At 34.9% G+C, this 27,071-nt stretch overlaps 5 protein-coding genes and 1 long non-coding RNA gene across 7 annotated transcripts; 3 read left to right on the top strand and 3 right to left on the bottom strand.

The window, feature by feature from the left end:
* Positions 1-871: 871 nt before the first annotated feature.
* LOC130945802 (linolenate hydroperoxide lyase, chloroplastic-like) lies at positions 872-1,324 on the top strand. The gene has a single exon (XM_057874499.1). It carries the CDS (start codon positions 872-874, stop codon positions 1,322-1,324), a length of 453 nt encoding a protein of 150 aa, XP_057730482.1.
* Positions 1,325-3,226: 1,902 nt separating this feature from the next.
* LOC130943982 (fatty acid hydroperoxide lyase, chloroplastic-like) lies at positions 3,227-14,544 on the top strand. The gene is made up of 3 exons (XM_057872097.1): positions 3,227-3,643; positions 13,436-13,817; positions 13,907-14,544. The coding sequence occupies exons 1-3, from the start codon at positions 3,227-3,229 to the stop codon at positions 14,542-14,544; spliced, it is 1,437 nt and encodes a 478-aa protein (XP_057728080.1).
* On the bottom strand, positions 11,677-13,148 carry LOC130943983 (uncharacterized). Its single transcript, XR_009071930.1, has 2 exons — positions 12,837-13,148; positions 11,677-12,289 (listed from the first exon to the last, which is right to left on the bottom strand). It is a non-coding gene; the product is annotated as an uncharacterized LOC130943983 (long non-coding RNA).
* Positions 14,545-14,735: 191 nt separating the features above from the next.
* LOC130943981 (fatty acid hydroperoxide lyase, chloroplastic-like) lies at positions 14,736-17,689 on the top strand. The gene is made up of 3 exons (XM_057872096.1): positions 14,736-15,152; positions 16,406-16,787; positions 16,877-17,689. Exons 1-3 carry the CDS (start codon positions 14,736-14,738, stop codon positions 17,518-17,520), a joined length of 1,443 nt encoding a protein of 480 aa, XP_057728079.1. The 3' UTR covers positions 17,521-17,689.
* A 1,950-nt stretch (positions 17,690-19,639) lies between these two features.
* LOC130943883 (cellulose synthase-like protein B4) lies at positions 19,640-23,690 on the bottom strand. Of its 2 annotated transcripts, none has more exons than XM_057871959.1 (8): positions 23,100-23,690; positions 22,892-23,017; positions 22,188-22,304; positions 21,883-22,095; positions 21,612-21,750; positions 21,335-21,519; positions 20,487-20,840; positions 19,640-20,248 (listed from the first exon to the last, which is right to left on the bottom strand). In XM_057871959.1, the coding sequence occupies exons 1-8, from the start codon at positions 23,688-23,690 to the stop codon at positions 19,721-19,723; spliced, it is 2,253 nt and encodes a 750-aa protein (XP_057727942.1). In that variant the 3' UTR covers positions 19,640-19,720. The 2 variants fall into 2 exon arrangements, with proteins under 2 accessions (XP_057727942.1, XP_057727943.1); XM_057871960.1 differs by having other exon boundaries at positions 20,004-20,241.
* Positions 23,691-25,534: 1,844 nt separating this feature from the next.
* LOC130945803 (uncharacterized) lies at positions 25,535-26,876 on the bottom strand. Its single transcript, XM_057874500.1, has 2 exons — positions 26,734-26,876; positions 25,535-26,123 (listed from the first exon to the last, which is right to left on the bottom strand). The coding sequence occupies exons 1-2, from the start codon at positions 26,874-26,876 to the stop codon at positions 25,535-25,537; spliced, it is 732 nt and encodes a 243-aa protein (XP_057730483.1).
* Between the last annotated feature and the right edge of the window lie 195 nt (positions 26,877-27,071).

The following is a 27,071-nucleotide window of genomic DNA, read 5'->3' on the forward strand; positions in this document are numbered from 1 at the left end:
CAAGTTGATTACGATAAGACAAACGTACTTTTTGTAAAGAGTAATGTTAGTAAGATAATATTTTAAAATTATATATTTATTTTAAAAATAATTAACACTATTTGTTGCTCCTATCATAATAGCTGTTGTGTGCAATTTCGACTAAAAAAAGTTAGCATAGTCTTGTCAATCTGACAATAAATTTTTTGGCTAATTTAGACTTTTGTTGATTATACTATCTTTTCTTATTTCTCTTAGTTTTAGAGAGTATCTAATTTATGATATTTTTAGCTCCTATTAAGAGTTTGGATTTTAGTTTTGTCAAGATCTAAGATTTGATTTATGGATAGCTAGAAAGATAATTTAGACAAAAAAAGAATGCAAATATTGAAGTTGAAAGTAAATGAGATGAATGTGAATGAACAAGTATTTACAAAAATTATATAATCACCCATCTTAAAAAAATATTTAGTTACAAAATGATCCTATTTTAGTTAAGATGTTAATTTTTATTGGGTTAAATTAACTCAAACTAAAATTAAACATTCAATTAAAGTAAACCATATCATAGAGAATAATTTACATATTATTTTAGAGAGTGTCGAGTAGAACTCACCTTAAAGTATATTCTCAAAATGGACACGACAATATTGAGTTGCCCTTTACCGAGAACGTTTCCGTCACCATCGTCCATTTTATTTTTTGGTGATAATATAATAATATAATATAATTACATTGCAAATAAATACACAAAAACATTTTTCAAAAAACAATAGCATAACCCAAAACAATATATAACTTGTTAATATCTTGGTGGAAAGCTAATAGCTATCACAAAAGTTCCATCGCCATATAAAACCCTCTCTTTTTCCTTCTTATCCTTTTATAACCTATGTCATTTTCACCTCCTCCACCACCACCATTACTGGCCACTCCGTCATCAGCGCCGCCGGTGGATCTCCCATTACGGCAGATCCCGGGAAACTACGGATGGCCGTTGGTGGGTTCAATATCCGACAGGCTCGACTACTTCTGGTTCCAGAAGCCCGAGAGCTTCTTCAGGAAAAGAATTGAAAAGCACAATAGCACAGTTTTCCGTACCAACGTTCCTCCCTCGTTCTCATTCTTCCTGAACGTTAACCCTAATGTCATCGTCGTCGTTTACGTTAAGTCATTCTCCCACCTCTTCGACATGGATCTCGTCGAGAAAAAGGATATTCTTCTCAGTGACTTTGACCCCACCCTCGCCTACACCGAAAACATGAGAGTCGGTGTTTACCAAGACCCTTCCAAACCTCAACATGGCATGGTAAAGAGCTTCAACTTATTCTTATTAATAATATGATTATATGAATCAACTTAATTGTTTAAAAAAATTGCATGATTCTTGTTAATATGTAAGTTGAAATTTTGTTTGTTCTACACTGTACTGATTCTTTTGTTAAAGCTTATTAACGGTTCCATATTTATTTAAAATTTGAAATTAAAGAGAAGATAATATAAAATATTGGTTTTGTTAATGTGATATGCACCAAAATTTGGTTTTAGTTTTGTGCCTAATTATGGTGTACTGGTGTGGCGTGTTGAAGAAAGGCAAAGAAGTTTGTAATAAGAAGGAAATAAGATCGATATATATGTCAAGTAATTTTCAAGTTGATTACGATAAGACAAACGTACTTTTTGTAAAGAGTAATGTTAGTAAGATAATATTTTAAAATTATATATTTATTTTAAAAATAATTAACACTATTTGTTACTCTTATCATAATAGTTGTTGTGTGCAATTTCGACTAAAAAAATTTAACATAGTCTTGTCAATCTGACACAATAATTTTTTTGGCTAATTTAGACTTTTGTTGATTATACTATCTTTTCTTATTTCTCTTAGTTTTAGAGAGTATCTAATTTCTGATATTTTTAGCTCCTATTAAGAGTTTGGATTTTAGTTTTGTCAAGATCTAAGATTTGATTTATGGATAGCTAGAAAGATAATTTAGACAAAAAAAATGCAAATTTTGAAGTTGAAAGTAAATGAGAGGAATGTGAATGAACAAGTATTTACAAAAATTATATAATCATCCATCTTAAAAAAATATTTAGTTACAAAATGATCCTATTTTAGTTAAGATGTTAATTTTTATTGGGTTAAATTAACTCAAACTAAAATTAAACATTCAATTAAAATAAACCATATCATAGAGAATAATTTACATATTATTTTAGAGAGGGTTGAGTAGAACTCACCTTAAAGTATATTCTCAAAATGGATACGACAATATTGAGTTGCCCTTTAAAGAAAACGTTTCCGTCACAATCGTCCATTTTATTTTTTGGTGATAATATAATAATATAATATAATTACATTGCAAATAAATACACAAAAATATTTTTCAAAAAACAATAGCATAACCCAAAACAATATATAACTTGTTAATATCTTGGTGGAAAGCTAATAGCTATCACACAAGTTCCATCGCCATATAAAACCCTCTCTTTTTCCTTCTTATCCTTTTATAACCTATTAGGGGTGTGCATGGGTCGGGTGAAACCAGGTTTGATGTGATCCAGACCCGGCCCGAAATATATACCGGGTCTATTTATTAGACCCGAACCCGATCCTAGACCCGATGAAACCTATATACTTTCGAGCCACGATTATACTGGGTAAAAACCAGGTGAAAACCGGGCCATTAACATTACATTACCTTGATACCTTCTTATAAGCTAGCATGTGAAAATATCCAAATTTCCAAGCCTCCAACCATTATTTGATATGGTAAAATTCACTTAAAAAAATATAACAAGAACCAACTCTTCTCTAAAATTAAAGCATAACCATAATCAATACTAATATTGTCTAATAACACTAAATATTTAAATCAATACAAATAACACAATATTATGCATTAATTAGTCTAAAATCTTATGCATTTTAAACATGAAACATTAACTTATAGTCTTATAATAACTAATAACACAAAATATTAAGGTTTACAATATTTAATTTCACATAAGAATAGCCATCATCCATCACTAATACACAAAATATTAATTGTGTATGATGACCGGGCCGATTTCGGGTGACTCAAGCCATGGCCCGGACCCGACTTGAAATAATGACCAGGTCTATTTTTGAGACCCTTACCCGATCCTAGACCCGATGAAATCACACCAAATTAGCCCCTAAAGTGTTTGGGGCCGGGCCAAATCTTCGGGCCGGGTCGGGCCATGCACACCCCTATAACCTATGTCATTTTCACCTCCTCCACCACCACCATCACTGGCCACTCCGTCATCAGCGCCGGCGGTGGATCTCCCGTTACGGCAGATCCCGGGAAGCTACGAATGGCCGTTGGTGGGTTCAATATCCGACAGGCTCGACTACTTCTGGTTTCAGAAGCCCAAGAGCTTCTTCAGGAAAAGAATTGAAAAGCACAATAGCACAGTTTTCCGTACCAACGTTTTTCCCTCGTTCCCATTCTTCTTGAATGTTAACCCTAATGTCATCGCCATTGTTGACGTTAAGAAATTCTCCCACATCTTCGACATGGATCACGTCGAGAAAATTGATATTCTTCTCGGAGACTTTGCCCCCAGCCTCGCCTACACCGGAAACATGAGAGTCGGTGTTTACCAAGACCCTTCCGAACCTCAACATGGCATGGTAAAGAGCTTCAACTTATTCTTATTAATAATATGATTATATGAATCAACTTAATTGTTTAAAAAAATTGCATGATTCTTGTTAATATGTAAATTGAAGTTTTGTTTGTTCTACACTGTACTGATTCTTTTGTTAAAGTTTATTAACGGTTTCATATTTATTTAAAATTTGAAATTAAAGAGAAAATAATATAAAATATCGGTTTTGTTAATGTGATATGCACCGAAATTTGGTTTTAGTTTTGTGCCTAATTTTGGTGTACTGGTGTGGCATGTTGAAGAAAAGCAAAGAAGTTTGTAGTAAGAAGGAAATAAGATTGATATATATGTTAAGTTGTTTTCAAATTGATTACGATAAGACAAACGTACTTTTTGTAAAGAGTAATGTTAGTAAAATAATATTTTAAAATTATATATTTATTTTAAAAATAATTAATAAATATAAAATAAAATAATTTTAAATTAATCTAAATTGATTTTTATTGTATTCCAAATATTTTATGCAACATAATGAGATTAGTCTTCATAGAGGAACATGTTAGTAAATCTAAAAAATAAAACAAGAGTAATATGTGTATTGAATAATGAATGAATTTGGGATGCATATTAAATATTCAACTTTGATTTATGAATTATGATCTAGCATTGGAAATGAATGTGATAGATCTGTATAAATTAGAAATAAGTCAAATAACCATATATGGCGTTGCGGACCCAGCTATGCATGCTAATGTGGGGGATTATCCTAATTATTAGAAGAGTAAAGTATTAATTCGGTCTCTGTCTATTTCTTAAAATGATAAGATGACCTTTAACCAAAAATATGTTTCATTATGGCCTTTGATTTTGTATTTTGTCTGCCAATCCGGTCCTTCTGTCAGTTTTACGACGAAAACTCGACAGAAATTGCTGACGTGTCAGGTTAAAAAATGGACAGGGACCTAGTTGTCTCTAAATTTAAATTTGTTAGGGATTTATTTGTTCGTATTATTTTTTAAACAATATTTTTTAATTATTTTTTTATTCATTATATTAATATTCTTTTTTAATAAATAAGTACAAACTAATTAATAAGTAATTCAAATTTAAAAATATCATTTATTACGAAACCAAATAAATAATTTTTAAATATATAAATAATAAACATTAAAATTCAGTTAATACATTAATAATAATAACCTTATGATATACTATTAGTATTATGATCTAGCTAATTTTCACAATAAAGTGAAAACTAATGAACACATTATTTGATATATAGTAAACTTTTTTTAACTAATAACAAATTTAATTTTTTATCTCTTTAAACTAAATTCATAATTCTATTTGATATCTTTGCACTAAAATACACTATGAGTAGGCTACTAATATTAAATGAAATAAAACATAATAGAATTATTAATTTAGTTTAAAGAGATAAAAAATTAAATTTGTTACTAGTCAAAAAAAAGTTTACTATATATCAAATAATGTGTTCATTAGTTATAATACTAATAGTATATCATAGGGTTATTATTATTAATGTATTAATTGAATTTTAATGTTTATTATTTATATATTTAAAAATTATATTTAAAAATTATTTATTTGGTTTCATAATAAATGATAAAATTTGAATAATTTATTAATTAGTTTGTACTTCTTTATTAAAAAAAGAATATTAATATAATGAATAAAAATATTGTTTAAAGAATAATAAGGACAAATAAACTCCTAACTAATTTAAATTTAGAGACAATTAGGTCCTTGTCTATTTTTGAACATGATACGTCAGCAATTTTCGTCGAGTTTTCGCCGTGAAACTGACAGAAGAACCGGGTTGACAGACGGAGTACAATGTCAAGGACCGTAATGAAATGTGTTTTTGGTTAAGGATCGTCTTGTCATTTTGGGAAATGGACAGGAACCGAATTGGTACTTTATTCTTATTGGAAGTTAGCGATTGGTGATTAGTCCCAGGATTCGGATTTTTCATGTCTCCTTCACCTTACGAACGTCGCAAAATGCTTACACGTGGTACTATTTATCTTTTCTTTGTCTTCCCATTAGGTTAAGAGTGAAGACTCATTTGCATGTATATTATGTAAAATTAATAATTAGAAATATTAGATAAAATTTTAAAAATTAATTATAATATAAATTAGTTAAGTTAACTTTATTTTTTTATTTTAAAATTTAAAAAATAAAAACAACAACAACAACAACAAAGTCTTGTCCCACTAAGTGGGGTCGGCTACATGAATCAAACGACGTCATTATGCTCTGTCATGTATCATGTCTACAGAGAGACCGTTTACATGTAGATCTCGTTTGACCACCTCATGGATGGTCTTCTTAGGTCTTCCTCTGCCTTTCGCCCTTTGTCCATCTTCCATCTCATCCACCCTCCTGACTGGATGTTCTATCGGTCTTCTTCTCACATGTCCAAACCACCTGAGATGCGATTCAACTATCTTTTCCACAATGGGTGCTACTCCAACTCTCTCCCTTATATCTTCATTCCTTATTTTATCCAATCGCGTATGACCACTCATCCATCTCAACATCTTCATCTCTGCCACACTCAGCTTATGTTCGTGCTCCCCTTTAGCCGCTAGGGGTGTTCATGGTTTGGTTAATCTAAAAACCAAACTAATTTTTTGGTTAACCAAAAATATAGTATTGAGTTTATGGCTTTATGCAATGGGGTATCCTTTTCTATACTTCATGGCTAGCAAGCTTTTCAATCCAAGGAGAAGACTAGAAAGCTTTAATATATCCAATGAGTATTATTATGTGGGGCAGCAGATTGTTTTGGAGACTAAAGATTAAAGAATAGCATGACTCTCCTCCACCATCACATATCATTTTGTTGTTCATATCTAGTTCTATTTATACAGGTACAAAGTAACAGTAATCAGCCACGAACATCGTAAGCCCAAGCAGTTACTATTTTTTCTTCTACTATCTATATATCAATTTAAATTCCCTAATGAATTTAAGTTTTAACACATTTGCTACTGACACGAACAATTTAAATATTAGCATATAAATTTATGTGCTAATATAAATTAGCTAGAGTGTGTAGCTTACTGAAATAGATGGAAAATGCAGCATATAAATTAATGACTCTTGGATTGTGCCTAATATAAATTAGCTAGACCTTTTGTTATGTGCCTGTCCACTCTCTATCTACCATATATACCTACCCACCAATCACTGTTTTAATTAATTCATCTAATGTTAGATCAAGGACTCAATTAATATCCTGTCTCTATTCTCCTGAAGCACTGGAATTTCATAAAAGAATGATTCTCAGTCCAACTTACACGCTGCAAAGTGCAAAAACTAGCATATAATAATGATTCTCAGTCCAACTTACACGCTGCAAAGTGCAAACTCATAGCTATAAGCATTGCATATAACAATGTAAAACAAGAATGCAGGACCAAAATCAAAGGAGATGAACAAAAATTCATATTATTTCTTCAACAAAAATCAGAACAAAGAAGCCGGAAACATGTATAAGATAAGTTAGTTTTCTTCAACTAAATAATGATTTTTCATATGATTGACAAATTAAATAAAACAAAATAAAAGCTTGATCACAGAAAAATAAGAACATATGCACTTAAATTGCCAAAGCCATTTACATAACCAGAATTCAAAAACTAAATGTGAACAATTCTCCATTCAATTCATACAAATTAATTAAGTCTTGACCAAACAAAAAGTGAACCACAGTGAAGAAGAAACTTACAGCAGGATCCATTGAAATGAAGAGTTCAATACTGAGAGTTTAAAATCTGCACATTTTCAATCCATTAAAATGAAGAAGTCAGAACTCAGATCTCAGAAGTATACTAACGAAGAAACATAACAGAACAAATCAACAAAATAGAAAAAACCCAGATAACAAATCCAACTCAGAACTCAGAACCAAGGGCAAGGAGGAGGCTTACCTCAACTGATGAGCTCCGGCGAGCCACCGACGAAAGAAGAAGAGAGATACTCAGGCGAATCAAAGTGAAGACAGAGTCGCGAATGGGAGGTCGAGGCAGAGAGACAGAGTCGCGAATCCAGGTAGAGGTAGAGGTAGAGGTTCAACGAATCACCGGCGAGCTCCGGCGAGAGGCGGAGGAGAAGAACTGTTGACGGCGAACTGGAGAAGAGTGAATTGGGACATTGGGTTTTGTCGAACTCTGGAAGTGCGAATTTCAATTTAGGTTTTGATTTAGGTTTTAATTTTATTTTGGTTTTGGTTTTGGTTAACCGGTTAAAAACCGGTTTTTTTAAATTTGGTTTTGGTTAACCAATTTCAAAATATATGGATATGGTTTTTAAAATTGTTTTATTAAACTGGTTAACCAAAATGTGGTTATGGTTTTTTAACCGGTTAACCACATTTTGGTTATTTTTTGAACACCCCTATTAGCCGCCCAACACTCCGTACCATACAGCATAGCCAGTCTTATAGCGGTGCGATAGAATTTACCTTTAAGTTTTAAAGGCACTTTTTTGTCGCATATAAAACCAGATGCACTCCGCCATTTTGACCAACCTGTTTGGATCCTATGATTTACATCCTGTTCAATCTCTCTATTATCCTGTATGATGCACCCAAAATACTTAAAACTTTTAACTTTTCGTAGGATCTTTTCTCCAATCTTCACCTCTATATTGGGATTTTCCCTTCTCAGACTGAACTTACATTCCATATATTCCGTCTTGCTACAGCTTATGCGCAGACCATACACTTCTAGAGCTTCTCTCCATAACTCCAACTTCTTATTTAGGTCTTCCCTTGACTCTCCCATAAGGACAATATCATTGGCAAAAAGCATGCACCATGGCACAGGCTCTTGGATGTGCCCTGTGAGTACTTCCAAGACTAATATGAAAAGGTATGGACTTAAGGATGATCCCTGGTGTAATCCTATACCAATAGGGAATTCTTTTGTCACACCACCTTGAGTCTTCACACTAGTTATACCCCCATCATACATGTCTTTAATTGCCCGAATATATGCGATCCTTACTCTCCTCTTTTCTAAAACCTTCCATAAGACCTTCCTTGGTACCCTATCATACGCTTTTTCCAAATCAATAAACACCATATGTAGATCCCTTTTATTACTACGATACCTCTCCATCATCCTTCTTAAAGGTATATTGCTTCAGTGGTAGATCTGCCTGGCATAAATCCAAATTGGTTCTCTGTTACTTGTGTCTCTTTTCTCAACCTCCGTTCTATCACTCTTTCCCATAACTTCATAGTATGACTCATAAGCTTAATCCCTCTATAGTTTTCGCAACTTTGTATATCCCTCTTATTCTTGTAGATAGGTACCAAGGTGCTCTTTCTCCACTCATCAGGCATCTTCTTTGACCTTAAAATCTCATTAAAAAGCTTGGTTAACCAGTTGATGCCTTTTTCTCCAAGACCCTTCCAAACCTCAATCGGGATATTATCAGGTCCTACTGCCCTACCATTTTTCATCTGCTTTAGAGCCTCTTTTACCTCGAAGTCTCGAATCCTTCGATAGTAGTCAAAGTTTTGATTTTCTTCCCTTGTGCATAATCGACCAAGGCTCGGAAGAGTCTTCTGTCCCTCATTAAATAACTCGTAGAAGTAGCTCTTCCACCTTTCATTAATCTTCTTCTCTTGAGCTAACACCTCTCCATCCTTATCCTTTATGCACTTAACCTGATCCAAATCTCTCGTTCTTCTTTCCCGGCTCTTTGCGATTCTATATATACCTTTTTCTCCTTCTTTCGTGCCAAAAGACTGGTAGAGACCCTCATATGCTCTTGTTCTTGCTTCACTTACAGCCACTTTTGTCTCTTTCTTAGCCGCCTTATATTTTTTCCAGTTATCTGCATTGCGGCATAAAGACCACTCTTTAAAACATTCCCTTTTTATCTTTATCTTTTCTTGTATACTCGCATTCTACCACCAGGACTCTTTATCTCTTGGTCATATTCCTTTAGATTCACCAAAACTTTCGTTTGCTGTTCTTCTAATAACTTCTGCCATCTCCCTCCACATCTCTTCCACGCTTCCATTCCCATCCCACTTTGCCTCTTCTCCTACCCGTCTTAGGAAGCTTCTTTGTTCCTCACCTTTCATCCGCCACCACCTCGTCCTTGGGTTCTTCGTATGATGTTTTTCCTCAACTTTTGCTCAACGCAAAAATCCATGACGAGCACCCTATGTTGTGTTGTCAAACTCTCTCCCGGGATAATTTTACAGTTAATGCAAAATTTTCAGTCGACACTCCTCAACAAGAAGAAGTCGATTTGAGAGCTTGTCATGCCACTCTTATATGTTATAAGATGTTCGTCTCTCTTTTTAAAACATGTATTTGCGATGAGAAGATCAAAGGTTGAGGAAAAGTCCAAAATAGTTTTACCCTCGGCATTAATCACCCCGAAACCATGGCCTCCGTGAATACTCCTATATCCAGTCACTTCTCTCCCAACATGGCCATTTAAATCTCCTCCTAAGAAAATCTTATCTCCCAAGGGTATGCCTTGAACCAAACTCTCTAGATCCTCCCAAAACCTTATCTTGTGTTGTTCGTCCGAACCCACTTGCGGTGCATAGGCGCTAATCACATGGAAAGCACCTCCCTCCACCACAAGTTTGATAGAGATGATCCGATCTCCCACCCTTTTGACATCCACTACGTCCTTCTTCCACTGCTTATCCACAATTATTCCAACCCCATTCCTATTATTCACCTTTCCTGTATACCAAAGTTTGAAACCAGAAGTATCCAACTCCCTAGCCTTTGCACCAACCCATTTCGTTTTTTGTAGGCACATAATGTTAATCTTCCTCCTTGTCATGGTGTCCACCACCTCCATGAACTTTCCTGTTAGAGTGCCTATGTTCCATGTCCCAAATCTCAACCTTCTGTCGCTTCGACCTTTACCTTTTACTTTGTGAACTAGCTTATTTACCCTCGTCCGTTCACAAAAACGCAGAATCCTTGCTCATTTAACACTACATCCGGACACCGATGCAGCGACTCTTGCTTTGACACTGTACTCGAGCCATAGGCGCGTTGCTTCCGGGCAACGACCTAGCTTTAGCGCAATAATGTCTTTGATTCATGTCAAGAAGGTTCGGCTATATTTTTATGTTGGTTGTCGAAGAGCTAACACAACCCTCCTCCTTTATCCGGGCTTGGGACCGGCTATGTACCGCAAATGTAACATAAGCGGAGTTAAAATTTAAAAAATAAAAACAATAAAAAAATATTTTTTTTATAATCTTATTTTTTAACTAATTTGGCTTTATCCTTAGTTTGCGGAACCGTTTGTATTAAATCAAATGTATTAGGTGCATGCACTACACCTTATGAGATAGAAGCCGAACTATGTATGTGCCTATAAATAAATTAGGTTTAATTACTCTGTAGGTCTCTATAGTTTCATTGAATTTTTAATTAAATTTCTATACTTTTTTGTCTTTTTAATTGGGTCCCTATACATTTTTTTTTTCAATTTAGTCCCGTTAATGTTAAACGTCAAAAAAATGTTAGTAAATTATGAAATTACTTGTATACCCTTAAGGACCCAATTGAAAAGAAAAAAAATATAGGGACCTAATTGAAAATTTGATAAAACTATAAATATTCAATGAAAGATATTTCTATAACTCTATTCAATGATTCTAAGACATTAAAGATATTCCTATAATTCCTTTTATTTTGTCACTATCATTCTTTTGCGTATTTATATATAAATTATACCAAAAATAGCTTCTTCTTTTTTTTTACTTTCAAAATATCTTATCTTAAGAACATACAAAAAAATGAATGGATAAAATGAAACAGAAATAGTAGTAATAAGTATATATAAAATTCAATTTCTACCATTCAAGTAATCATTATGATTATGTAATATTTTACATTTGTATGGATTCATGGAATATAGTTTTTATATCTTTATCTTATCATGGTACACCATAGAAAACCACAAGGCTATATAATTTGTGTTATTGAAATTTAAAATCTAAAAACGAAAACCATAGAAAACGTTTCAGTGTAATACAAATAATCTAAAAATCAGTTCTTCTATTGCAACCTCCCACTTTCTGAACCAACATAGGGATCAACAATAACATTGATAACGGTCGATTCTTGTGTGACTCATCAAGAGGCTGGCTCATGGTAAATGTAATAGTTCTAACATGTTTCGCCTCGGATGAGTTTTTTAACGGCAAATGGCATACCGGGCAAGTGGATTGTTTTCTTAGCCATATGTCAATGCAAGAAAGATGAAATGTGTGATCGCATTTCGGCATGATGCGTAACACTTCTCTTTCTCTGTAATCTGCCAAACATATGACACACCTATAGAAGTAATGCGAATTAGTTATCCATTCATTGACTCCTTGGTTGAGCTTATTTCGAATCCATGAAGTGCTTTTCTTAAAAAACGATGTTATTAAGACAATTACAGTATCTAGAAAACACTAGAAGTTACAATACGAGGTTAAGGGACATATGAGGTGCAAGTTATGCATGAGCTGAAACTGAGAGACCAAATTTAACTGTGTATCTTCAATAGCACTGAAGGCCTCTTGGTTGAACTTCAAAATGGGGATTGCATCAAGCATAACAGGCTCGGGTTCAGGGTCATTAGCATGATATTCTGGCTATCATAAACAATGAAAAATTAAAATCTAAATTACCAACAGATAAACAAGTAAAATAAAGAAAACCACAACTTATATATAAACTAAACTACTAATTAGGCAAAGAATAATATCATCAACTTGAATTATATGATATATGCAAATTCATGAACCTAAAGTATATGATATATGGAATACTAACCTATGAAAAAGTCTCAACCACATATTCATCTTACAAAAGAATCAAATGAAAGGGTAATATATACATTGTTCAATACCTATATACCAATTCTACATCTGATTGAAATTTATAGCCAAGTCACAGATTTATACTAGAAAAAGGATGCAGCATTTGCATTATTTGATATAGAAGCTTACAAAAAAACTAAAATTATAGCTGTCCTCATTCCTTATATGCCTCAAGGAGGATTGGATCAGAACAACAATCTAAGAGGGGGGTTTGGACAAAATATCAAAAACTCAAACTCATGTTCACAAATCACAACAAAAAAAAACCTTAATAAATCAGCTCAGAAAAATAGGGGGTTTGAAGAGGTGAAATTTCTACCTGTTCTATATCAATTCTAGATTCAATCTCATACATCATGCGAGATTCAACACTCTCTCTTATCCTCCCACAATTGATTCTTGTGCACATAAACACATGAAAGTGGCACTCATCCCAAACCCAATGACCATGGTAACTAAATTGGTACCTGAACCATCAACTCCAATCACCAATTTTTTCTTTTTTCAAATTTTAACACAAGAAGAAGCATACGCCGAGTGAGTGGCGGACAGGACTTTGACGGCGAGGTGAGGCGAGACACGCCGAGTGGCGGACAGGACCGACGGAGAAGAAATGCACTGCACACGATTCTCAGAGAGCAACCATAGTATATCTAATTCAAACAGGAGAATATTCGTTTTTTAAATAGAATATTCTGTTATCTCAAACGATATTCTCACAGTAGGGACTTAATTGAAAAAAAAATTAACGGATCCAATTAAAAAAAAATATAAGGACTTAATTGAAAATTCGATAAAATTATAGGACCTGGAGAGTAATTAAACCAATAAATTATAATAGCATTTTTAAAGATAAGTAGATAAAAATAATTTGAATTATTGAATAATAGATGTTGCTAATGGTGTGCAATACAACAGGTGAAGAATTTCACAATGGACATCCGTAAACGGAGCTCAGGAATATGGGCATCTGAACTAGTATCAAACCTAGACAAAATGTGTGACAACCTCGAATCCACACTCTCCAATTCCTCTTCCGCGAGCTACCTTTTCCCTTTACAGCAGTTCCTCTTCACCTTCCTCACCAAGACCCTCTCCGGAGCCGACCCTTCCGTCGACGCCAAGATCGCGGACGGCGGCTACCTCATGTTTGACCGCTGGTTGGCCCTTCAGCTCCTGCCCACAGTCCCCATAGGCATTCTCCAGCCCTTAGAGGAGATCTTCCTCCACTCATACGCCTATCCTTTCTTCCTTGTCAGTGGTGACTACAACAACCTCTACAACTTCATCAAACAACATGGTACACACCATTATTAATATTATTCCTATCTTTGCATGTCATTTTCATAATTAATTGATTATTTTTTCATGCAAATCAAACAAATCCAGGTAAGGAGGTTGTAAACAGAGGCAAGCTCGAGTTTGGGTTGACCGAAGAAGAATCCATTCACAACCTTCTCTTCGTGCTTGGATTCAACGCGTTCGGAGGCTTCTCCGTATTCCTCCCAAGCCTGATTGACGCCATAGCCACCGACACCACAGGCTTACAACGCAAACTGGCAAAGGAAGCAAGGGAAAATGGCGGGTCAACCCTCACCCTCAACTCGGTCAAAGACATGCCACTCATCAACTCCGTCGTCTACGAGGTGCTCCGCCTCAACCCACCGGTTCCCCTCCAGTACGCCCGCGCAAGAAAGGATTTCACACTGAGTTCACACGACTCGGCCTTCCGAGTCACCAAGGGCGAGTTACTCTGCGGCTACCAGAAACTTGTTATGCGAGACCCACTTGTGTTTCAAGAACCGGAGAGTTTTAAGCCGGACCGGTTCGCTAACGATGGGGCCCAATTGTTGGACTACTTATTTTGGTCCAATGGGCCTCAGAGTGGGTCCGCTACTTCGTCCAATAAGCAGTGCGCTGGAAAAGACATTGTGCCCCTTACAGCTGCTTTGATTGTAGCCCACTTGTTTCGTAGGTATGATTCCATTGAGGGGAATTCCATGACCAAAAAAAAAAAAAAAAATTGAGGGGAATTCTAGTTTCATCACTACCCTTCAAAGGGCCAAATGAATTCCCTTTCAACATTTTTCAAAAAACAATAGCATAACCCAAAATAATATATAACTTGTTAATATCTTGGTGGAAAGCTAATAGCTATCACACAAGTTCCATCCTCATATAAAACTCTCTCTTTTTCTTTCTTATCCTTTTATAACTTATGTCATTTTCACTTCCTCCACTACCACCATCACTGGCCACTCCGTCATTAGCGCCACCGGTAGATCTCCCATTACGACAGATTCCGGGAAGCTACGGATGGCCGTTGGTGGGTTCAATATCCGACAGGCTCGACTATTTCTGGTTCCAGAAGCCCGAGAGCTTTTTCAGAAAAAGAATTGAAAAGCACAAGAGCACAGTTTTCCGTACCAACGTTCCTCCCTCGTTCCCATTCTTCTTGAACGTTAATCCTAATGTCATCGCCGTCGTTGACGTTAAGTCATTCTCCCACTTATTCGACATGGATCTCGTCGAGAAAAAGGATATTCTTCTCGGAGACTTTGCCCCCAACCTCGCCTACACCGGAAACATGAGAGTCGGTGTTTACCAAGACCCTTCCGAACCTCAACATGGCATGGTAAAGAGCTTCAACTTATTCTTATTAATAATATGATTATATGAATCAACTTAATTGTTTAAAAAAATTGCATGATTCTTGTTAATATGTAAGTTGAAGTTTTGTTTGTTTTACACCGTACTAATTCTTTTGTTAAAGTTTATTAAGGGTTTCATATTTACTTAAAATTTGAAATTAAAGAAAAAATAATATAAAATATCAGTTTTGTTAATGTGATATGCACCGAAATTTGGTTTTAATTTTGTGTCTAATTGTGGTGTACTGGTGTGGTGTGTCGAAGAAAAATAAAGAAATTTGTAATAAGAAGAAAATAAGATCGATATATATGTTAAATAGTTTTCAAGTTGATTACGATAAAATAAACGTATTTTTTGGAAAAAGTAATATTAATAAAATAATATTTTAAAATTATATATTTATTTTAAAAATAATTAATAAATATAAAATAAAATAATTTTAAATTAATCTAAATTGATTTTTATTGTATTCCAAATATTTTATGCAACATAATGAGATTAGTCTTCATAGAGGAACATGTTAATAAATCTAAAAAATAAAACAAGAGTAATATGTGTATTGAATAATGAATGAATTTGGGCTGCAAATTAAATATTCAACTTTGATTTATGAATTATGATCTAGCATTGGAAATGGATGTGATAGATCTGTATAAATTAGAAATAAGTCAAATAACCATATATGGCGTTGCGGACCCAGCTATGCATGCTAATGTGGGGGACCATCCTAATTATTAGAAGCTAGCGATTGGTGATTGGTCCCAGGATTCGGATTTTTCATGTCTCCTTCACGTTACGAACGTCGTGAAATGCTTACACGTGGTACTATTTATCTTTTCTCTGTCTTTCCATTAGGTAAAGAGTGAAGACTCATTTGCATGTATATTTATGTAAAATTAATAATTAAAAATATTAGATAAAATTTTAAAAATTAATTATAATATAAATTAATTAAGTTAATTTTATTTTTTTATTTTAAATTTTAAAAAATAAAAACAATAAAAAATTATTTTTTTTTATAATCTTATTTTTTAACTAATTTGGCTTCATCCTTAGTTCGCGGAACCGTTTGTATTAAATCAAATGTATTAGGTGCATGCACTACACCTTATGAGATAGAAGCCGAACTATGTATGTGCCTATAAATAAATTATAATAAAATTTTTAAAGATAAGTTGATAAAAATAATTTGAATTATTGAATAATAGATGTTGCTAATGGTGTGCAATACAACAGGTGAAGAATTTCACAATGGACATCCTTAAACGGAGCTCAGGAATATGGGCATCTGAACTAGTATCAAACCTAGACAAAATGTGTGACAACCTCGAATCCACACTCTCCAATTCCTCTTCCGCGAGCTACCTTTTCCCTTTACAGCAGTTCCTCTTCACCTTCCTCACCAAGACCCTCTCCGGAGCCGACCCTTCCGTCGACGCCAAGATCGCGGACGGCGGCTACCTCATGTTTGACCGCTGGTTGGCCCTTCAGCTCCTGCCCACAGTCCCCATAGGCATTCTCCAGCCCTTAGAGGAGATCTTCCTCCACTCATACGCCTATCCTTTCTTCCTTGTCAGTGGTGACTACAACAACCTCTACAACTTCATCAAACAACATGGTACACACCATTATTAATATTATTCCTATCTTTGCATGTCATTTTCATAATTAATTGATTATTTTTTCATGCAAATCAAACAAATCCAGGTAAGGAGGTTGTAAACAGAGGCAAGCTCGAGTTTGGGTTGACCGAAGAAGAATCCATTCACAACCTTCTCTTCGTGCTTGGATTCAACGCGTTCGGAGGCTTCTCCGTATTCCTCCCAAGCCTGATTGACGCCATAGCCACCGACACCACAGGCTTACAACGCAAACTGGCAAAGGAAGCAAGGGAAAATGGCGGGTCAACCCTCACCCTCAACTCGGTCAAAGACATGCCACTCATCAACTCCGTCGTCTACGAGGTGCTCCGCCTCAACCCACCGGTTCCCCTCCAGTACGCCCGCGCAAGAAAGGATTTCACACTGAGTTCACACGACTCGGCCTTCCGAGTCACCAAGGGCGAGTTACTCTGCGGCTACCAGAAACTTGTTATGCGAGACCCACTTGTGTTTCAAGAACCGGAGAGTTTTAAGCCGGACCGGTTCGCTAACGATGGGGCCCAATTGTTGGACTACTTATTTTGGTCCAATGGGCCTCAGAGTGGGTCCGCTACTTCGTCCAATAAACAGTGCGCTGGAAAAGACATTGTGCCCCTTACAGCTGCTTTGATTGTAGCCCACTTGTTTCGTAGGTATGATTCTATTGAGGGGAATTCTAGTTCCATCACTGCCCTTCAGAGGGCCAAATGAATTCCCTTTCCATGTGTTTTCTTTGAGGTGGATGTGTTTAATCCAAGTTAAGGATACATGCATACATATTATTAGAATAAGGAAATTGTAATTAGAGTATATACCCATTTTGGTCCTCAAAGAATTTTAGACTGGACACTTTAGTCCCTAACTAAAATTAATTACTCAATTGGTCCCTAACAATTAATTCTGTCAGTCACTTAGGTCCTTTAGTCCGTTAACTCTAACGGAGGACAAAATAGTCCCTGACAACTCTAACAGGGGACAAAATGGTCCCTGACAATTCTAACAATGGACAAAATAATTCCTGACCCCTTTATTCGAAAACGATATTGTTCTTCTCCAATTTTTATCATATCTCGCATAACCCTAACATTCATACTCTCCTTATTCACCTTCACAGTCTTCTTTTTCATCTTTTCCTTCATCCTCTTTAGTTCCAAGATTAAGCCATGGTATAATTGTCACACCTACCTCAACATGTCATGGACCACACACATCCTAAATCCTTGTGACTGGTACATCCACCTCCTCTGCATTTCACCCACCAAAAGCATACACTTCCACGTCTTCGATAACATCACCTCCAACCCCGACACGTCCACGACATCCTCAAGACCAAGTTCCACAACTACTCCAAAGGCACGCCTTTCTCCACTCTCCGACAAGCAATATAAATTGTTGGACATTAGGACATCATGAGAAGATTCTCCTTCGACATCATATGCAAATTCTCATTTAAAATAGATATCGAGTGCTTCATTCCTTCTTTTCCAGAGTTCAAGTTGGCAGACAACTTCGACCTCGCATCCAAGCTATCAGTACAACGAGCAATGTCGCCATTGCCACTCATATGGAAATTGAAGCGATTACTGAACATTGGTTTGGAGAAGAAGCTGAAGGAAGCGATCGGAGTGGTGGACAATGTGGTCATGGAGATGATAGGGCAGAGGAGGAGGGAGATGACAACGACGATGACAGGTCTTAACAAATCAGACTTGCTGTCTAAATTCATGGGATCCGTCGAAGACGATAACTAGTTGAGAGATATAGGCATTAGTTTTCCGAGTATGAATTGGTTGAGAACAAGTTGAGGATTTTTTTCTTGTGAACATTAAATTTATAGAGTGTTCATGGTGTAGTTTGAAGTTACAGTGTTAGACTACTAGTATTATGCGAGATATGATAAAAATTGGGAGAGAACAGTGTCATTTTCGAACAGAGGAGATCAGGGACCATTTTGTCCCCTGTTAGAGTTGTCAAGGACTATTTTGTCCTCCGTTAGAGTTAACGGAGTAAAGGACCTAAGTGACTGACGGAATTAATTGTTAGGGACCAATCGAGTAATTAATTTTAGTTGGGGACTAAAGTGTCCAATCTGAAATTCTTTGAGGACCAAAATGGGTATATACTCTTGTAATTATAAGTAAACTACAGCAGTCGGCATCATTTAAATTTTTTCAATAAAATATTTTTATTATTTTGAGATATTTTAGAATATTACTAAAGTTATGTGATGAGCATGCAATTAATCACATTCAATCTTGTTAGTAAAAGGAAAATAAATTGATAATAGATATGTTGTATTATCCTTTGGGTGGACCAATATATATCCTTGTCTACTCCCTCACGAGTTGTTATCACCTCCTCAGCTTCACTTCTAGAGCTGCACAGGAATTTACTTACTTTTAGCTATTCACCCAATTTCTTTTATTTAATAATTTATAACATATTTTTAATTTATATTTTTTAATATGAATAACTAACTGTTAACTAAAAATAATAAATTTTATTTATCCTCTAGAAAAACATAAAGTACTCCAGTGGAAAGCATAACTCAATATTAATTTCAAATAATATTTATAATAGTGTTTCGACCTAAAAAAAAACATATTTATATCTTTGTTCTTTGTAGTTATATTTCATTCTTTTTATAATTGATTTATAACTCAAATTTATTAGGAAAGTCAATTTTACATTTATAATGATGGAGAACATCATTATTTCACTTTTTTATTCCCTTGATTGTTAGATCGAGTTATTATCGACAGATCAAAATATAAAATCAAAATCGTACATAAAATTAGAGAAACAAATAAAAAATATAAAATAATAGCAAGATTTAAATCCAAAAATTATAGGATTTAATCGAAATTATTAGAAATAATTGACTTATTCAAAATTGTAATGGTTGAAAAATTTAACTGCTTTGGCTCCTACATAATTGCACAAACAGAAAAGCCAGCAGAGTTGACTTGCATATTGTGGATAATGGAATCCCATATTTTCCTCTCCCAAACAAGCCTTTCAAGAATGGCAAGTAACATAGAACCACATAGGCACTGCAAAACACTTCACCAAAACCATAATGTGTGTTGCTCCCTCTTCTGATTGAGAAGTTGATAACCAAAGCAGTGAGTTGAACAAGCAAAATAGTTATCCCTGGTAGAAAGATGGGAGACTCGTTGAAGGTGAACCTTCCAGAATTCCCATCGTCACTAGAAGAAGGTTCCTCTTTCTTTGTTATTTCGAAGACTGTGTCTGATATTCTCAGTTGCTTGAGTATTATAGCCAAGAATCCAAAAAAGCAGGAATTCATGGTTGTTATTCTTGCCATCCTCTGGTTGTTCCACCATGTCCGAATTGACAACCCGCTTAACACTTGCTCTAACAATGTAGATACGTTGTAGATCAATACCAGTGTAGCTGGTATCCATAAACCTGCTCCCTACATAACCATAATTGTGCATGAAATTAAAACATTGTCCAAATTCACAAATGCTACATGAACCACTAATTTGTGTGTAACTCTTGTACAACTACTATAAATAGGTATACTAGAATTAAATTATCTTATAATACATTTATTTGTATCGGTTGCACAAGAATTATATACAAATTAATATCACATGTATAAAACGTTATTATTGTTAATACCAATTGTATGTAGTAAGTTTTGTGGTGACCTGATTTGGCAAGAAGGTGGAATTGGTGATGATACAATAGGCAGGTAGAAGAGCATAGCAGATTTCAGGGACAGATCTTAAGGCCCAAGTAGTGATCCAAATATATGCCAAACATTCTCTCAATTGTAGCTTACCAAAAAGGGTCCCAAAGATAGGACAGTGCTTGCTTAGGAAAATTTCAAGCAAGCCAGAGGACCATCTCTTATGTTGGGCCATCTGGCCTATACTATCTTGAGGTGAGCATCCCCTAAATGCTATTGGATCTGTTGTGCAAAATTCAGATCTCCAACCTTTTGTGTGAAATCTCAGCCCAGTCAACACATCCTCTGATGTTGACCCATATATCCACCCCACCTAAATATTCTCAAAAACAAACATAAAACAACAACAAATTAGCATTTTACCACAAATACCCAAGAAAATATAGGTAAAAAAGGGAATCTTCTTCTAAATTTACATTAAAAATAATGTATCTAAATAATCCATTGTTCAAATTTAAAAGGGTAGCTTTGATTCTTTTAAATGTGATTTTACTTATTTCATATATTATATAACAATTTTGTACTGTCACACTATTTTAATAAGCTCCAGATATCTCATCCTGTATGATCCCAATATTGTACTTAAGATATTCCCCAATTCTATAATGAAAAATTATAGCTGCTTCATTTTTTGATATTACACATTCTTTTATGGTATAAAAAAAATATTTTTTTTCTCATATTTTACGAACATTTTTAATATATAAATGAAATATGTAATGCAAGGTGTTATAAAAACTGGATGTAAATAGTCAAAAAAAAAAAAATGATGTTATATAATTTTTCATATCCTATTGGCATACTCACCTGTTTACCCCAGGCGGTGTTGTATTCATATTCACAACTAGAAACCTTGTTCACTTCCTCATGATCAAGGTGTATGGAATTATCATTGGAAACGAATGTCTTTTGCTCCAAAGCACTAGCAGCTGATTTGACGAACCCCTTTGAATTGCCAAATGTTTTTGTTTTTTCCTTTTCTGATAATATTCCTGCCAAAGAGAGCAAGATGTTATGAAATTGAGAATTACTTATACCATATAGTAATATAATTTTGAATATAGCTTAGTTTAATTATTAGTACCATTGATGAAAACATGATCCTTGTTCCCATTTTGAATGTCAATATCGGGAGATTTGCCGTAAATAACTTTTCTCCTGTGGAAACAATTTGTTCCTGCATATATGATCCCTTGTAGTCCTGCAAATCCACTTCCTATATACTGCATTTTTTTTTATAACAAGTGAACATTAATTTCTTAATACACCTTATTATTGCTTCTCATCATAGTTCATAGATAAGAAATGACTACGGATAATAAATTTCTTGTGTGATATGATAAGAAATGACTCACCAAAGGCAAAGCCACTTGCTGATTTCCAAAAGCGTCATCCTTTACTGCATCATAGAATCGCTGTGGACATTGAACGAATGCAACTTCTTTTTCACCCTTTGAGTCCAACAAAATGCAGAGTGCGTGTAGAACAACCTCAGGATTGTTCACATACATGTCACAATCCACATTCAGCATAAACGGAGCATTTGTCAACAATCCAGAGACTCTAGTCTGTTCATAATTTTAAATCAACAGACTCGGTAATAAGTTTTCATTCATGTCATATTGGAGTTCTAGTTATGAAGAATGATTAATCTAATTACCAACACATTCATAGCACCAGCTTTGTAATGATGTGGATGTTCTGGTCTCTTCTCTCTGGATATGTAGATCAAGTGGGGCACCCCATTTGAGACCCCTTCTTTGTTCTCCCATATCACCTATTAACAAGGTATTATTAACTAATTTAAGAACCAGCTTTAAGAAAATACAAAATAAATAATACACCATAAACTTGGTTACATTTCTAGGCTATAAATGGATGTAACATTGTAACTGATTATAGGTTGACATAATTATACATACCCTTAAGAAAAATAGTCATTATTCTATAGGTAAGAAAATTTTATTAGATTCTATTAATTATATTGTAAGTCTTTTTAGGCTTGTGAGATCTAATATAATGTATTCAAGTGGTAAAAAACTGGCAAATAAATGAGATCTCACTTTCCCACTTTATTTCTTTGTCCAATTCAGCATTATGCGCATATTTTGGGATTCATCACTTCAGTCTTGCAACTTGCAAATTTTTTAATTCATGGGTAGGTTGAAATTATCTAAAATAGCATGTGTGATTATTATTACATAAAAAAGAGGACATAGTGGCATATTCGGTCAACTATAAAGACAAGAAATTATTATTAATTGCAACCTTTATGATTTGTATGTAGTGCTAAATGTTAGAAACCAATAAATTCAGTAAAACAATTAAGAAAGAAGTGAAACTTTGTATACACATTTTCTATACCTTAACTATGGTGGGATGATTTCTCTGCTGAGTTTCTGAGAAGTCTGCAAATTCGTCAACAAGCTCACATGGAATAGGTTTTTTATCTGCATTTTGAATCTTCTGGCAAAGTAGCTCATACTCCTCCTGCATAAAGAAATAGTATTGTATCATAACTATTTCAAGAAAATACTACATACTATTCATTCAAATAATTATATATTATTACCTTCATTTTCAACCTTTGTTGTTTAAATCCAGGGATGTCACTGTTATAGGCTTTTGAATCACCTGAGAAGTATCTAAACGGTGCTCTAACTTGCACATTGAACTTCTTGCAGAAAGGAACCCAAAGCTTTGCAAACTTTGAAGCCTCCACAAGAGCATAGAAGGTATGAGGGGAGCAACCGTCATCGGAGACATAGCAAGAAAGCTTGTTGGAAGGGTAATCAAGCGCCAACAGTGAGAGAACAGTGTTGACCGTTATGATTGGTGGTTCAAGAACTGGATCTGCCGTTGTAACAAACAGGTCGACAGGTGGAAGATGAGGAACCCGAAGGAAGAGGCGGTTAAGGTAGGTTCTTGTGTGTGAAGGAGTCCATTTGGTCGAAATGGTGGTGAGGAAAGTGAAGGTGAACCATGACTCGCAGAGGAGAGCGAGGAAGGAAGGGAGAGTGAAGAAGTTGTAAAGAGAACAGAGACGGTAAGAAAGAAGCATCAGAAGGAGGAGAAGAGTGATGGAATCCATGAATCTTGAGAATTTGTGCTTCTCCCATATTTTCTCATAGAGAGGGAGAAGTGTGATCTTCGTGGTCGCCATTAACAAAACTGTAACTGTAAGTCTGTAACTGTTTCTGTTTGCAGACTGCAGAGTCACACTTTTCGGAAATCAACGTGCCTTTATTTATAATGCCGCCCCGCCCTTGTGACTCAATTTATTCTGCATTTTGTATCAATTTTGCATATGTTAATTATTATTAATAAAAAAATTTAAATTTTGTCAATAAAATACATAATAAATATATTAAAAAATTTAAACTTCACAATTTTTTTTTCAGTTTATATTGAATGCATATAAGGCTTTATAGTGTTTTTTGTTGTCTGTATGAGGCTTTATAGTTAACAAAATACATTTCCTTTTGAAGTTAAATTGTAGATGTGAAACTAAGACACTGGGGGCCACGCTTAGTAGACGATGAGAGTGAAAATACGATTATACGTAATTTTCAGTATACTTTATTTATGAGAGAGCCACCAACTGATTCAACTAATTAAGTTTAACTACTAATGTAATCGGATGAATAAGATTGGTTGAACAAGTAACTGTCTGTTGAACAGCAACTGTCTAACTGACAAACTTGTTAGTTGTTATAGCTAATAAAGTTAAGGCCCTGTGTGGTGTGACTTGTGTGTGAGGTCCTTTTTCTCCTAACCAGTTATAATCTCAAGTCTCTATTCTTCTTTGACTAGCTAGTTTCTCATTTGTTTCTACAAAAATCCTTCAATAGATTTATAATAACCAGATAACTGTGGAGAAGCAAAAATATAATTTATCTTATGTTGAATAGTTCGGACATAGTAGTGCCCTTTATCTATACAAATTTTTATTTCATGATTATTTTATGATAATATTATATTTCAATATAATTAATCTTGCGTGTGTGGATCAAGTCTAAGTGATACAACTCGTGGTTTGAAAGACCCTAAAAATTTTAATATAATTAAAGATCTTGCTAATTGGGTATTGTCTTAGAAGTTAAAAACATTGGTTAAGATTTTAAAATAAAAAATACATTAAAAATAAATATTTTGAATTTATTAATTGACATGATCCTAATAATTAGTACATAAAATACTTAAATATTGATCTTTCTAATAAAAACTTTTCTGTATTTATTTCTTAAAAGTGGCTTCAATTAAAGTAGTAAATCATAAACAAGTCATAGAAGTTTCAGTCATTCACGTTAACTGAGCTTGTAAAAAAGAAAGTCAGATTGAAAAAAAAATGTTTAAGCTAATCCAATAAATAATGATAGTTTAGAGCGTTTGGTTTAGCATTAGAAATATAGAAAGCACGTTTAATTTAACGCTATAAATTTTTGATTGGCTAACTTTTTTTTCTCTAAAGTCTAAACATGTAAATATGATTCTTGATTTTAATTTTCATTCACCAGAAATAGGGGTGGTAAAATGGGTCGAACTCCAAGCTGACTCGTCGAACCCGCTAAAAAAGACGGGTTGGGCTAAAATTTAGAATCCGCCTAATTTATAGAATTCACCAAACCCGCATAGCTAAATTTGTGGGTTTTGGCGGGACGGGACGGGTCAGCTCGCCGGACCAAGGGTTTTATTTTTTTATTTTTTGAGTTAAATCTCAAATTCGTCTCTGAAAGATACTCTGATCTCTGTATTAATCTTCGAAAGATAAAGTTAATCAAAAGAGTCCCCGAAAAATACCTAAGTTAATCACATTTGTCCTTCCGTCAACTCTCTTAGTGACCTGGCTAACGTCTACTAACGTGTTTCGTTAGCTTCCAACGTGGAAGAGGCCAACGTGTCATAACCGATTGCTGACAAGGTAAGTTTGGCAAAACAATTCAAATCAGTCCCTAATTGTTTGAAACCTAATCCTAATTTCGACGATAAATACGTCGTCTTCAGCAATCAGAGGGCCATATGACATGAGTCTTCTCTTGCGTCCTCTTTGTTAGCCTTCCTCTTCTCTCTATCACTATTTTTGTCATCCTCATTAGTCTCTCTCTTCTCTCCGTCACTGTTTTCTTCATCGACAGCCACTGCAGGCTGTTTGGCACTTGAATTATCTTCTGATTCCAACGTAGATGCTTTTGGATCAGACTGTTCAGCTTTATCTTTGTTGCTAGATGCTATGTTCTTGGCTGATCTTTCGAATTCCTCCAGAAATGAACGGACTTCTTCATTGTTAGCAAGATCCAAAGGAGTCTTTCCTGCCCTTGTCTTGGCAGTAAGACTCGCCCCTTTCTTGGCCAAGTACCTAACAAGCTCCAGATGGGAACCTTGAGCTGCGTAGTGTGATGAATTCATGCCTTTGCAAGTACAAGCCTTGATGGATGCACCAGTTGCAACTAGAGCCTTAACAACTTCCAAATGCCCCTTCTGAGTGGCAAAATGTATTGCGGCCATGTCATCCATAGCAGAAGCACCAACATCAGTCTTATTCTTGCACAGATAACTTACTATCTCTGCATGTCCAGCAAATGCTGCTAAATAAAGTCTATGGTCCAAAGCTAATTGTCAAAGGAACAAAGTGGAAATGCTATCATTTCCAAGACAAACCAAATTCATTTTACCCTATATAAAACATCCTTACTTATTTCCAATTCTTCCTAGGGTATCTTTAATTAGAGGAAAAAAATTGGGTGAAAGTTTTCTTTGATGAATTTCATGAGTCCATGTGTAATTTTAGTCATCAAACACTTTCATGAAAAGTTTCACCCCATTTTTACTCGCCAATAAAACAACCCTACCCCATAATAACAAGTTCATAGGGCATTACACATTAAGCACATAACAAAGTACCAAATCATTTTCAGATAAAACATGCAGCACAACTCTGTTCATGCAACAAAAAGATAAAAAGCATAAACAATAAGTCAACAGAGATTCCAATACAATGGTATTAGGGAAGCTAATCCACGATTCGATGCAGATAGGTCAAAAAGGAAAGGGAAGAAAATCACAGTGCAATGGATTCAATTATCATTAGGAAAGAACAAGTTAAACTTCAAAGCAAACGAATTGAATGGAGAATTTACCGTGGGAACCGAACAGAGTGTTAGGGTTCCTTTAGCAATTAGTAGTGATAATAAATGAGAGGAGGATACGGTATTCTCGAATGCTTGTCTCTGGAATTAATAGCCAAAGGGTTTGAAGTCAAAATCATCTGAACAGCGACGAGATCACCGGACCTTGTTGCCGTATGGAGCTCGTCGCCGGTGCTTCTTCTCTGTGGGTTGCCTTTACCCATCTCCACACGTTCCTCTCTTGCTGCTTCACTTCACACACTTTAAAACCAACCAACCACAAAATCTCCATTCTGCCCACAAAACGACGCCGAATCATGACTATTAGGGCATTCACTCAAAACGGCGTCGTTTTCCTTCTCTACCAGCATGGCAGTTAACGTCACATATCAGCAGACGTTAGCCAAGTCATCAAGCGA

Source organism: Arachis stenosperma, chromosome 8, assembly GCF_014773155.1.
Source record: "Arachis stenosperma cultivar V10309 chromosome 8, arast.V10309.gnm1.PFL2, whole genome shotgun sequence".
Taxonomy (NCBI): Eukaryota; Viridiplantae; Streptophyta; class Magnoliopsida; order Fabales; family Fabaceae; genus Arachis; species Arachis stenosperma.